This window comes from Pimephales promelas, chromosome 17 (assembly GCF_988280905.1).
Source record: "Pimephales promelas chromosome 17, fPimPro1.hap1.1, whole genome shotgun sequence".
Classification (NCBI taxonomy): domain Eukaryota; kingdom Metazoa; phylum Chordata; class Actinopteri; order Cypriniformes; family Leuciscidae; genus Pimephales; species Pimephales promelas.
Window position 1 is genome coordinate 17,027,333 of NC_142785.1, and position 13,053 is coordinate 17,040,385.

General features: G+C 36.8%; 1 protein-coding gene across 49 annotated transcripts in view; it reads right to left on the reverse strand.

Moving 5' to 3' along the window:
• Window positions 1-1,203: 1,203 nt before the first annotated feature.
• Window positions 1,204-13,053, reverse strand: part of ank3b (ankyrin 3b) — a 205,528-nt gene continuing 193,678 nt past the window's right edge. For 36 of the 49 annotated variants that reach the window (XM_089122000.1, XM_089121997.1, XM_089121993.1 and 33 more), the window contains 7 exons: window positions 12,302-12,376; window positions 11,853-11,984; window positions 11,622-11,765; window positions 8,749-9,427; window positions 8,423-8,645; window positions 3,527-3,609; window positions 1,204-2,447 (listed from right to left, as the gene is read on the reverse strand). In XM_089122000.1, coding sequence (XP_088978126.1) covers window positions 3,544-3,609; window positions 8,423-8,645; window positions 8,749-9,427; window positions 11,622-11,765; window positions 11,853-11,984; window positions 12,302-12,376 — 1,319 coding nt within the window. In that variant the 3' untranslated portion in view covers window positions 1,204-2,447; window positions 3,527-3,543. Of the gene's footprint in view, window positions 2,448-3,526; window positions 3,610-5,064; window positions 5,185-5,309; window positions 5,394-7,405; window positions 7,493-8,422; window positions 8,646-8,748; window positions 9,428-11,621; window positions 11,766-11,852; window positions 11,985-12,301; window positions 12,377-13,053 lie in introns of all 49 variants that reach the window. The other 13 variants (XM_089122013.1, XM_089122030.1, XM_089122032.1 and 10 more) reach the window with 4 other exon arrangements.

A 13,053-nucleotide genomic window follows, 5' to 3' on the forward strand; every position in this document is an offset into this window, starting at 1 on the left:
TGGAACAATGCAACAATTCTAACCCCATAGAATCGGTTCGTTCAAGCAGTTAGTTCTGGAAATGTGTGGGGCTTTAATCAGGCACGATTGGGCAACAATAATTCTGCTCTTTCAACTTTCTATTTCCAGTTAAGGCTCATAATATCCCTAAACAGGCGTACATTGTTTTGTTTTTTTAGACATTTGCTGAAGAAGCACAGACAGTGTATTCATGAGCAAGCTGCTCATTTTCTAACCTGATCAGATTTGGCCAGATTTAATATATATATATATATATATATATATATATATATATATATATATATATATATATATATATAAATAAATAACACAAAAAAATATAAATATATTTGAAATATAATATATATATATATATATATTAGTGTGGCACAAATGTCTATTTGTATGATTAGTATCAGTTAAATCAATTGCTAAAATATTACATTTAAATAATATACATTTTTAGTGTACAAATGTTTCCAATAATATATATATATATATATATATATATATATATATATATATATATATATATATATATATATATATATATATATATATATATATATTGCTTATATTTACTTACTTTACTATCTTCAGTTAAATTCACCTGAAGATTCTGTCATCATTAACTTACCCTCATTTTATTTCTTTCATTTATCTTCGGGACGCACACACACACACACAAACACACTTTTTTTCATTTTTGTCCATTCTTTGAAAGTCACAGAGTCACAGAAACAAAAAATTCAAGCTTCAAAAAGTTCATAAAGACATTTTAAAAGTAATCCAAATCAAGCAGTTTAATCCAAGTCCTTTACTTTTAAGAACATAAGATGTTTTAAGACATTATGTCAACCAAGACCATGTTGGCCACACTTCATCAAATGCTGAGTGCCTACTGTAAAGAAAAAAGATCAAATAAATTGTTAAGTATACAGTACTTGTACAGTATATAATTCCTAGTAAACATTATAATAGAGCTACATTTGTACAATAATAAAACACGGGACAGGATGATTGTTTTTACTGCATTACACAAATGAGCAATGTGTGGGGGAAATATGCTTACTTATAATGAAAATAATATTTTATGTCAATATCTTGTTTCTTTTGCTTTAGGGATGAATATGCCCTAGACATGACATTCATTATGAGATTCCCGCATGTAAATGCTAATGTTGAAAAAGAAAGAAAACACAGTGAGGGTTTGAACACAATTTATTATAAGCTTAAATAATTAATTTGATCATCCAGTGTATGCTTTTTTGTTTCATACATATGTTTGTTACCAGATTTATCATCCATTAATGCTTGGGTGATTTCTCAATAATGCACCAAAACCAGAGTAAAATTTTCCCCAAAACCACAGCAGCCTTGAAAAGTAGTAAAACACTGCTAGAATGATTACAAATGACAGGCTGACATAAAGACTTCTACATCTTCGAGCCAACACACACGAGAACAGTTAAAAGTGCATCACGGCAGTCCACATGACGCATTCCGGTGAGCATTCGGATTTCAGTAACTGTCACTATCTGTAACTGCATAAGGAAACCGGCGCTGTGATGTGACGGGACACAGTGTATTTTAGTGAAGCTGAACAATGAGTCAGTGGTGGTGTGATACTGTCATCTTTGTTAAAAAAAAAAAAAAAAAAAGTAAGCATTAGCAAGGCTGTGAGTGTACACGTACAGAACATCATTCCCCTTCTCTTGTGTGTTATGCCGTTTAAAAAAATCAAAATAAAGTGATTCACATGCATGAAAATATTAGTACTCTGAAGAAGTCTTTGAACAAAACTACAGCTGCCTCAATGTCCGTACCACTGAGAGCCGCAGTAGGTTTAAAAGAAATATCAGTTGTTAAAATCAAGCTGGCTTTTTTCATTTACAAACATTTTCTGCTAATAATTATACAAGTGCATGTGAAGCGTTCCCTTAAAATTGGAATCAGAATTGGTAGTTCATTCCTACACACTTGCCAGTGCATTAACAATATTGTGACCCACTTTCCAATTTATACAGTGTAATTTATATACATCCTAAGATCCAACAGCATTATACACCCCGACATTATGGGTCTGAGAGGAAAAAAAATGCAAGGCGAGTTTTGAATGTGAATCAAAAAGTCACTCCATTTCTGTCAACCAGCAATATGTTTCATGGCCTCTTTGGTCACGGCAAGTGCTTGAGCGCTGCCATGGAGCGTCTCGCATCGGACACCCCCGGTCGATTGAAACGTCGCACCAATAATGTCTTCTCGACCATTAGCCATTATTGACAGAAACACTTTTTTTTTTCATGCTCATGCGAAATCAAAAGTCGTCTGGCTGAAAACCATTTGTTTTAATGTAACCTGCAGACACACGTTCCTCGTCCCCCTGACCTTGTGTGCGTTTCCAGTGACCTTTCTCCCAGGAAAATGGTTTCGAAACACTTTCAAATCTGAAACACAGTGGCATACAGGACAAAAAGAAAGAAATTATATTTTTTGTAGAAGTGACATTGTATGAAGTGACTTTAAACGATAACCAATGACATTTTCATCACACTTCCCCATATGCTGAGTGCTCAAGCAAATGCCTTTTGATATACATATGCAAAGGCGCATTAAAAATTCTGAATATCACCTCAAAATCTGAAGATAATATATATATATATATATGCAGGAAGCAGAAATTTCCAAACATCTGAGAATACAGTGAAAATCTTTTATAATCTTGAAAAAAAAAAAAATAAAAAAAAAATAGGATTTGTAGAACATAGAATTATTATGAAGTAAAATCCTGCACTGTTTCTTCTTGGCCAGTAATTAAAGGGATAGTTCACTTTGAAATTATTTTTTGGTATGTTTTAGCTTAGCTCGAGGGCAAAGGGTTTTAGCTTACCTGTGGTTAAGAGGTAAAAACTATATAAATACTGTTCGTTTTCTCACACAAACTGCTCGTTTTGTGTCTTAGGCCGTAAATGTTTACTTACATTTACGAGTAATTAAATCATGTTTAATTTGGACTTCTCTGTGCATGCTCTTTGAGGTGGTGACCATAGACCTCCATTATATGACTGACAGACAAGAACGGTTTGACATAAAAATATCAAAATTTAAACTACACTCAAAGTGAACTATCCCTTTAAACTGAAGCAAATCTTATAGTTAACAACAACAAAAAAAGTTTAACTTACTAAATTTCATGTTGACATTAGATGTCAAGTCAATGTGCGAATTCACAACGCAAGACCCAAATGACCATTCAAAACACTTTGTCTTGGTCTAGAGCTCTAGACACAGTACTATCAGTAAGAGAACAACTACATGGACTAATTTGCTGTGTCTGCATGTCATCAGTGGGTTGCGGTCTGCTGGAAAAAAATCGCTGTAACAAAGCACTTTTCTCTGCCTCTGGTGACTATTGTGTTGATGACTAAACACAAATCAACCACCTGATCTGGCAGGATTCTACACCGCTCTGCTTTCTACCCATTGACTTCCACTGACCATTCTAGTTGTTTGCCTATGGGCTTACCAAAAAGAGCACAACTGTTACGATTGACCCTTTTCCTCTCTTTGTCTTCCTTCCTTCTTTTTGCCCTTCACTCCTCCTCCAGCCTGAAATGACAGAGATAGATAAAACATATTAGAGATGACTAAAAGAACCATTATACAACACAGTGTCAGCACAGCAGGGTTACGGTTTCCAATGCCCATTCTTGGTAGCACAAGCAAACTCTATAAAATAAATCAATTAAATTAGTCATAGCCACAGGACACATCAACAATGCTCCCTCTAATTTTTGTTCTTGTTGAGCAAAACCTATATTTATACAACAACCACATGAGCAGAAACACCACCTGTGCATATAGTCTTAAGTTTCGTCAGTGTCATTTTTCGCAAATACATTTTTATACAAATACATTTCTAGATTTTGCATACAAAACCTAATTTCATCAATTTTATAAAATTATTAATTTTAAAATTAAAATTAATATCTATTGTATAATTTATATTTAGGCTAATTGGCCTATATATATATATATATATATATATATATATATATATATATATATATATATTAGGGCTGTGCAAAAGTTAATTGCGATTAATCGCATCCAAAATAAAAGTCTGTGTTTACATAATATATTTGTGTGTGCTGTATATAATTATTTTGTATATATAAATACACACACATGCATGTATATATTTAAGAAAATGTGTTATTCATATATAAAATATTTATATTTGTATAATATAGATTATGTATTTATAAATGTATACAGAATTTAAGCGCAAATAATTCTTAAATATATACATGCATGCATAGGTATTTATATATACAAAATAATTATATACAGCACACACAAATATATTATGTAAACACAGACTTTTATTTTGGATGCGATTAATCGCAATTAACTTTTGCACAGCCCTAATATATATATATATATATATATATATATATATATATATAGGCCAATCAGCCTACTTCAGTTTCACGACTGAACTATATTTTTATAATATTTATTAATATATTTATATAATATAATATTTTTGGTTAATTTATTTTTGTGAGATTAACTAGCTTTGTCAAGATACCTGTAGCTTTTATTATGAAAAGTAAGTCATGCTCATGAGAAAAAAAAATCATAAAACGTGTTAATGCATGGCCTTCGTTATGTCTGGAAAGTCGTTTTCAATTTCATTTGTTTTAGAATGCAGCTTAATTTAATCAGCATAGTTTCAGCCTTATCTGAAAAAGTGAAAATCAATGGAAATGCGGATGGACTCCAGCTGAAACTGTTTCGCTGATTCAAGCTGATTCAACCCCACACATTTTTGAGTCTGCTTTCTCTTCTGAATGTTTCTATTCTGTGTGGGAACAACATTAAAACTACATGGCAGCACACTCACAGCAAGAGAACACAGCATATCAATCAACACAGATCAGTTTTCCCATTAATGAAGCCACGTCACACCAAAATCTTGGGTTAGATTCCTAATACAACACGTTTTGCACAATATAAGCCTGCACTAGCATTAGCATCAGCACTGCACACGAATCCAACCTCAGTGTGCACTCTGTCCTCCTCCTGCTCGGCCCTACTGGCCTGCCGGGAACGCTTCCCACGCTTTCTCCTGCCTTTCTCCTCAACAGCAGCTGTGCGATGCACCACCTTACGGGTGACCTAGAGAAGGGGGTAAAGTCACGACTCATGGTACTGATTTATACCGACACGGGGACAGTGGGAAGTGAACAGATGCGGTAAAGTGAGGAGATGGTGACACTGCTAGAGGTGGGCATGGACATTACTTTTCTGGTGACTATGTTTCCATCTTCGTCCGTATACTGCTCCTCTGTCACTGTCTCACCAGGGATGTTTTTTGCCTGATCACCCTATAGAGGTGGGATGCATGATGAGACATTTCAGATTCTTTACTTTGTTTTGATCTTTAATATGCACACACACAGGGTCTGTGACGACATCTAGAAAGCATCTTGTAATTTAAATTTCATTTGGCTAAAAAAAAGAGAGAGAGAGATGCTTTTTGGAGTAAGAAAATATAAATATTCAAACCAAGCATGCTGATGACAACATCATCACTGCAGGCAAATAGCAGGCAAAAAAAAAAAAAGGAAACAACATGAGCTAATTGTCTCATGCTGGCTTATCTTTTAAATGACATGCTAAAAGCTCCACTCTTTAAATTAATCCTGAAATATCCTTTTTATAATCAATGTTTTTAAAATTTGGTTCGGTTATAACCAAATCTGTAAAATCAAGATGCACAAAATGTATCAATATGTAGTGAAGCTTAAAATCAATATGAAGTTTTAGTAGTGATGCTTTAGCAGCACGTTTAATTAAAGGTAGGGTAGGCAATGTTTTACATAAAAGGTCAAATATATATTTTATCTTTTTACATATATCTTCTGTGGAAGTCTCAGTACGTACCAGTACTGAGTACCAATGTCCATCCTTTTATTTTATTCGGTCCAAATGCAATGATAGTCTTACTAGAGGGCCACAAACAAACAGTAGCCACCTTTTACAGTTTCTCCTGAACCAGAACAACAAGCTTATGCTGTGTTAACGCCAGAATTACAGTAAGAGTGATAACCCATGATGTTCTACTCTGAACGGTTCACGTCTCCAGACTCGGATTTAAGCATTTCTAAGGCAACACTATGAAAATGAATCAGTAACAGTCAGGTGGTACAAGTCAGAGTTCGTTCAGTTGTTGACGTCCATTATTATTGTAATGTTATGTCCTTTGAGACTTGAGGTCTGTGGCAAGCAGGACGAAGCCATGAGCCGTGGGAACAGTGTGAGGCCGGTGGCCCGAGTGTTAAAGAGTAACTAAACACTTAACCAACAATCTGTAAGGATGGATCTTTATTAATACCAGTCATTGATTCGAGTAACTTTTTTTGACTTTATTTGTTTATAAAGTGTTCTATTTCTACAATATATGGTGTAAAAACGTCTTAGTGCTGCCCTCTTCAGGTTGAACGGTGGCTACTGCAGTTCTCTTATTGGATGTTCCGCACTTCGTGACGTACGCAGGTTTCAGCTCACCACGCGAGCTACGCCCTTGGCAGTATAAAAACCATCTTGTGTCGTCAAAACCACTGTAGTGAGTCAGGAATTGGAATTGCGAGTATTGAAAACGATCAGGATAGAGTGTTTTAGCATCTATTTCATCCCCTCTGTCTCCGCTGGGGTCAGCCCACTTTTCCAGCATTTTCAAATATTGCCAGTGGGTGGAGTCAGGCTCTGACCAGGGGGTTAGTTACCCTTTAATAAGCGTAACCTGCGTAACCGCGTGTCTTGAGTTTCTCACAGAGGAGCTTTGGGATTATGAAAGGAGGACCAATGACAGTGAAAGAGAGAGGGCCAGGCCTGGACTATTTTACGTTGTTTTGTTATATTTTAATGCAGCAGTCGTCCATGAGGGGCTGCCGCTTTACTTTCATTTAGTGTTTGTTTATGATTAAAGTGTTTTAACGTTCACTGGTTCCTTCCCAAACAAACCTTGCTACAAGGTAATTTAACACCGTCTGTTGTGACGTTTTGCAGACTCAGCTGTGTACATTCATATGTTTTGAAGGAGGCGTGGCTTTGAAGAGCACTCTGAAGGGAGGGTGGGATCTTATGCTTTCAAGGCTAGCTTGATATTGCTAGCCGCTCCAAAATAGCCTACCCTATCTTTAATAAAAATAAAGAAGAAAATTAAAAGAAATAGATGGCAAGAGAAACATAAACACTTCAGAAATCACAGCAACTTCTTCATGAAAAGTGTCAGTGTGCTAATCACTTCATTCCCTCTTAGCACACAGACTTAAGCCCACGCAAATTTTATAGCACACAAACCGGCCCAAAACTACAAGAGTTCCACTCATAGTACCTTCAGAATCACTCTGCGCCGATACACTCTGGTGGTGACAGTTTCTTCCTCATCAGAGCTGTATTCATTATCTCTACGCGCTTCCTGCTAGAGTCAGGTCAGCACATTACAGCAGTGAATGAGCAATCAAGCTCTTATGAAATGCTTCAGACCTTAAACTAATGTTACAAATCTCAAGAATTGATGGTGACCCAGGCTTAATAATGATAATGGTATCATTTCTTTCAATGGAGAACATATTTGCATTTACATGTGCAGTTATAATCAATCTAAAGTGTTTCGTTTTTTTTTTTTTTTTTTGGGATAATCGAGCTACAGTCTGTCCACGTAATATTAAATACAAGTATTAAACATCAAGAGTAAAATACCAAGGCCAATTGTAGTGTAATTAAACGTGTATACATGCTGGAAAAAGCCAAGCTACCATTATCTAGGTCTGTTAGACCATCTGGTATGATTTCAGTCAGAACTGAATGTAAATATAAATGTACTTAGATCAATTACTTTTTAAAAGAAATATCGTTAGAAGTTCCCTAAATTATTATGAGCATTGAGGGTGTGTCTCAATACACTTCCTAATTCCCTATGGTGTGATTTAGGTTCTTGCAAAAGCCTTAATCTACTAAATACTAGGACATTGAATACCTAATTACCCGTGACACGATTACAAGGTTGCACATTCGGCCTTAGCTGGTATTGCTGCAACCAACATCTTTTAGGTAATATTTACGTTGTTTAGTGTGCATCTTGAGACTTCAGAGACCATAGAAGACCTAGTGATATGTGTAGTAAAATAATAAAATGAAAATGTTCACAGTGCTTTGGAACCTTCACAAAAGAAGAGGCCGAAAGAAATAGCTGAATCCCTGGTTAGTGTACTTAGTTCTGGACAAACGGGCAGATCGAGACACCCTGAGTCATGTGAGTGCATGCTTGGTTACAAACTCTCATGCATGGTTTATCTATCTTAGACTATCTACAAAGTCATTTTTTCAAGTCTCTCAAAGAACACTGTACCTGGACTTTAGGCTCGGAAACCTCCTCCCTGTGGTTTGGTCCTCTGTCCTCCAGAGCCTCACTGCTCACTTCCTCTCGTCCAGAGTCTTTCCTTGCTTTGCCCTTTGGTTTGATGAAAGACTCACTGGCGTCTGGTGATGAAACAGCTTGGGCCTGGAGTACTAGATGTTCTCCATTTTGCTTCTCAGCTTGCACTCCAGGTGTTGAGGACATTGGCTCTTGGCTGTGGATGCATTGAAGTTTAAAAATGCATTACTTGATTGACACCTAACCTGCTGAGCTTGTGGAATAAGATGACTACAGTCTGTTAATAGAGGTCACAGTACCTGAACACTGTTTGCCCTTGTTTATCAGCCCCTAGTCCTTGGCCAGAAGTTGCCGTCTTCACGTTTGCACCGGATGTCTCACTCTGCAGACCTGAAATTGAAGACATGTCTTTTTCTGCTTGCTGCACTTGGGAGAGGATTGCTTGCAGCCTCTCCTCAGTCATCTCCTCATCCTCTGAGCCTTCCTCAAACTTAATGTTCTCCAAGAGAGACTTTATCTTCTCTTGGGTCATCTCTTCATCAAACTCAGACTTTCCACTCTCTCCAGGAGCTTCACTGGCTGAGGCACAAACAGGCATCTTAGGTTCCTGCTGCTCTTTTACTGGACAGTTTGGGAAGACATCTGATTCTTTGGAGGTTCCCTCACTGTCACGTTGTTTTGAGGGGGCAACAGATTCGTGGCTGACACCAAGGTCATCTTCAGCTGACCCATCCTCTTGGCTAACAGACTCTCGACCTCCAATATAGGTGTCCTCTGCCATGACAGTAGGCGGCTTGGTATCTGTAGACACTGAGCCACTAGTGGTTGGCAAGGACAGTTCACTGGGTCTAACAGGGGCACTAAAGGAGAAGTTTAGCCTACTGTCCTCGCTAAAGAAATCATCCTGGCGAAGAGGGGTAGGGGGCTCATAGGTCAGCTCTGAGGGACTCTTGAGCTCCAGCTCAATGTTGTGGTAACCTGAGTGATACAACACAGTGAGATGGAGACGAACAGCACTAGTGCACAAGGCCACAGCAACAGATGTTATGACAGAGGCCTTTGAAAATGTCATGGAGGAGTTAGGGTGGTCTTCTGAATTGAATATGTCCTAACTGTATGGCTTTTAAGGAATATTCTGGGTTATTTGCAGAAGTTCCTCCAACTATCCAACTAGAGTAGTCCCACTGTACAATTTAGATAACTTTACAACTCAAATCGGTCCCTCCAGGATTTCACGATATTTTTTTTGTGATTTTTTGCGATCAAAATGATTGACTTTGTGGTGGTAATTTCCAAAAATTTGTGAAAACATTTGCGATTTATATATAACATTTACCATAATAGTAACATTTTTCTTACTTAACAATGCATTTAAGTGATTTAGCACAATTACAAGCTTCATATTTCACCTGTTAAACCTTGTGATACACTTGCCCCACAGACTCCTAGTGTAAATGGATTATTGTAAGTTTGTTTTTTACAAACAAACTGAAGGAAAAGTTATTTCCTGTAGTCGGAGGATACCCAAGATGGCCGATAGAAAATAAGTGAACCCAGAATATTCCATTACAAGTATAAGCAACATATAGTATTAGTATAGTTATAGATATCTTATAGTTCACCATGTAATTTTCAAAGGCAGATAAGTGCAACACTAAATATAAAGTTCTGGAACAGTGGGGTCCTGACGTAAATGGAGAAAGATGGGTGATGAGGAAGAGGAAACAGACTGATATTGTTTGGTCAACTCTTTAGGGATAGGAGATACAAGGGATATGGATGAAGTAGGGGCAGTAGAAACTATGGACACCAAGTTGCAGAAAAATGGAGAAAGACAAGATAAGATGTTGAACAGGGTTAGAAACATACGACTTATGAGGATGATTTTGCTATATGAAGATAAGAATGCAACGTTAATAACAGAGTGAGTTGCCATAGAATGAGTGAAGAGCTGTAGCAAGAGCTAGCACTGATTTACTCCAGCACAGGAAGAGAAACTATGCTACAGAGCTACGCTTTGAAATGAGGCAAAATTGTTGCTATGAAAGAGTTGGTAGACAGTGGAGAAGCAGCTGGTCTGTATTTGAAGCAGAAGCACTCTATCAGGAAGGTTCAGAGGTTCGGGGATACTGAAGGATCAGGCAGCTTGACAGCAAGCAGACATTCCATAGTAGCCAGAGCCATGCTATCGATAAAGCTTCCAAACTACCGTATGATCATTATTCATTAGCACCACACAGAGAAAAACATTAAGGCAATCATGCTATAAAAGCAGGTTGGATATTATTATGTTTTCATGTATGTTCAATATCTCAGAAAGTACAGTGAGAAAACAGAGTAGAGAAAATTAGAGCACTATTGCTAATAGCTAGCTGCTAATTGTGGAGTATACTTTGTATACACATAAACATAATCTTTATCTTAATCCTGTATGAACCAAATCTTAAACCCATCAGATACATCACACAAATCGATTATAAGGCCTTAGCAGATATTCCAATAGAGCACAATAATAAATGTCCCACACACTTTTTCCCCACACTTAAAGAGTTTCAAACCATAAACCAAATCAACTTGCACTAAAAACTCTGAACATTACAAACAAAAAAAGAATGTAAAAATATGAATGCATTATCAAAGCTCTTGACGGATAGACACTGAGTATAAAAACAATATTTAAACTTATTGCATAATATTCAGATATATACAAGTATTTAATTAGAGTGAGAGGGCAAAGACAAACTGAATCATTATCACTCATATTGCAGTTTGCACATAATTGTTTCTCTATGATTTAATTGTAACTTGTGTAATTTAAACTATTATTGAGATGGGATTAAGTTTTGATTCAAGGTTATCTTGTCATGTCATGTGTCACCCATAACTGCATGCATTAAAGCTTTCATACAAACATACAATCATAATAACTCAACATATTATGTTCACACTGATCCCTGACTGGTCCAATACCAGGCTGGGAAATAACAGTGTTGATAATTGGGTGAATTTAACTGATTAGAAAGGAAGACTGAGATTTAAACTTAAACTTGAGTTTAAGTTTATACTGGGCTTAAATTTAGAGCAAAGTGTTTTGCCATGGTGGTTCTATGAATCTACAGATTTGTGAGAGACATAGAGAAGTAGAGTTCAGGTAGATGGGGCTAAACTTTACCATCAGCCTGCTCCTGGGAAACTGCGCTATCATCTGCAAAACACCTTGTGCCTGAAATGTTACCATAGTCAAATATCGGCCCTTCCAGCAATGTCACAATATCCAACCGATTGATCTTAGTCAGGATTGTAGTTAAGGCATCCGCTAAAAGGAGAAAAGAAAATATTTTCATGCTTTGAAATTATAAACAAAGTTATTTCTTGTATAATGGCTGGTAAAAATACGACTTACTTGTAGCGTTTTTACCATCTCGGCTAACCCATTTCTTTAATAGCATGAAACTCTGAGCTGTCAATGAGTTGGGGTTTTCCACACGGATGTGATTTATCTCATCAACCGAAAATTCCATTTCCCTCGCCAGCTCTGCAACACATTAAAAATAGATTAACAACTCCTCTGTCTATACCACTCCCCCGTACACATGTACGCAGCAGTACTGCAGTGACTGCAGATGGCACACCCTTCTGATCACAGCAGCACCGATGCTTTGAGAACCAACAACAAAAGGCAAAGTCATATGTGCACATGCACAACAATGAGAAAAGAAATGCATTTAGCGCTAAAAATGTGATATAAATTACTTGAATAAAGTACATATATAAAAACAAAAAACAAGTACAGTACATTTCTGCTAAGGTGGTTATGTAACACTCTGTCCTCTAGGTGGTGTAATTTCTTACCAGTCCAACTTAGACCAAGATGATCCGCCACAATAGCCATACGCAAATCTGTTCTTTCACAGGGGCTCTGAGGGCCTGAGAGCAGAAAACGGAAAGTCATGAAAATCTTTTAAAACATATGTTATTCAGAGAAGTTAGAAAAGTAATAAAGCAGACAACCCTATTATGATCAAGCAAAGAGAATTAGAAGTCTTAGTGAGATTTCGGCATACTCTGGCCATATATCCAAATTATAGGTTGGTAAAATATTTTGATTAAGTCAATTAATATGTCAGTGGTTTTAAGATGTTAGATTTGTGAAGAATGCATCCTATCAATCTAACAAGAAATGTTTCATTAAAACCTTCTGACAGTATAATCTTACCAGAAACATAGGAATCCAAAATAAAGAGGTCAATTTAAATGTGTCTACAGCAGAGGTTCAAACGTGAATTCATAGTATCATATGAACCTGAACATGCGGCATCTTCATTGCTGTGCTAGGACTGTGTGTCTGCGTGGGCTCACGAGATTGACAGGCTTCCTTAGCACTTTACAAGAACTAGAACCCAATTCAAATGGCCAGCAACCCACTAACACTGGCATGCTACAGTGAAACTGACTTAACCATAGAAAGAGATCTGAAGACAGGTTTAGAGACCAGTACACAAGTTCACAAAGAGAGAGAAAATGACAAATGACAAAGATGACATCTACAGTCAGGTCACACCACAGACAGTCACAACGGCTCATGCAACTAAGATCATACAAGT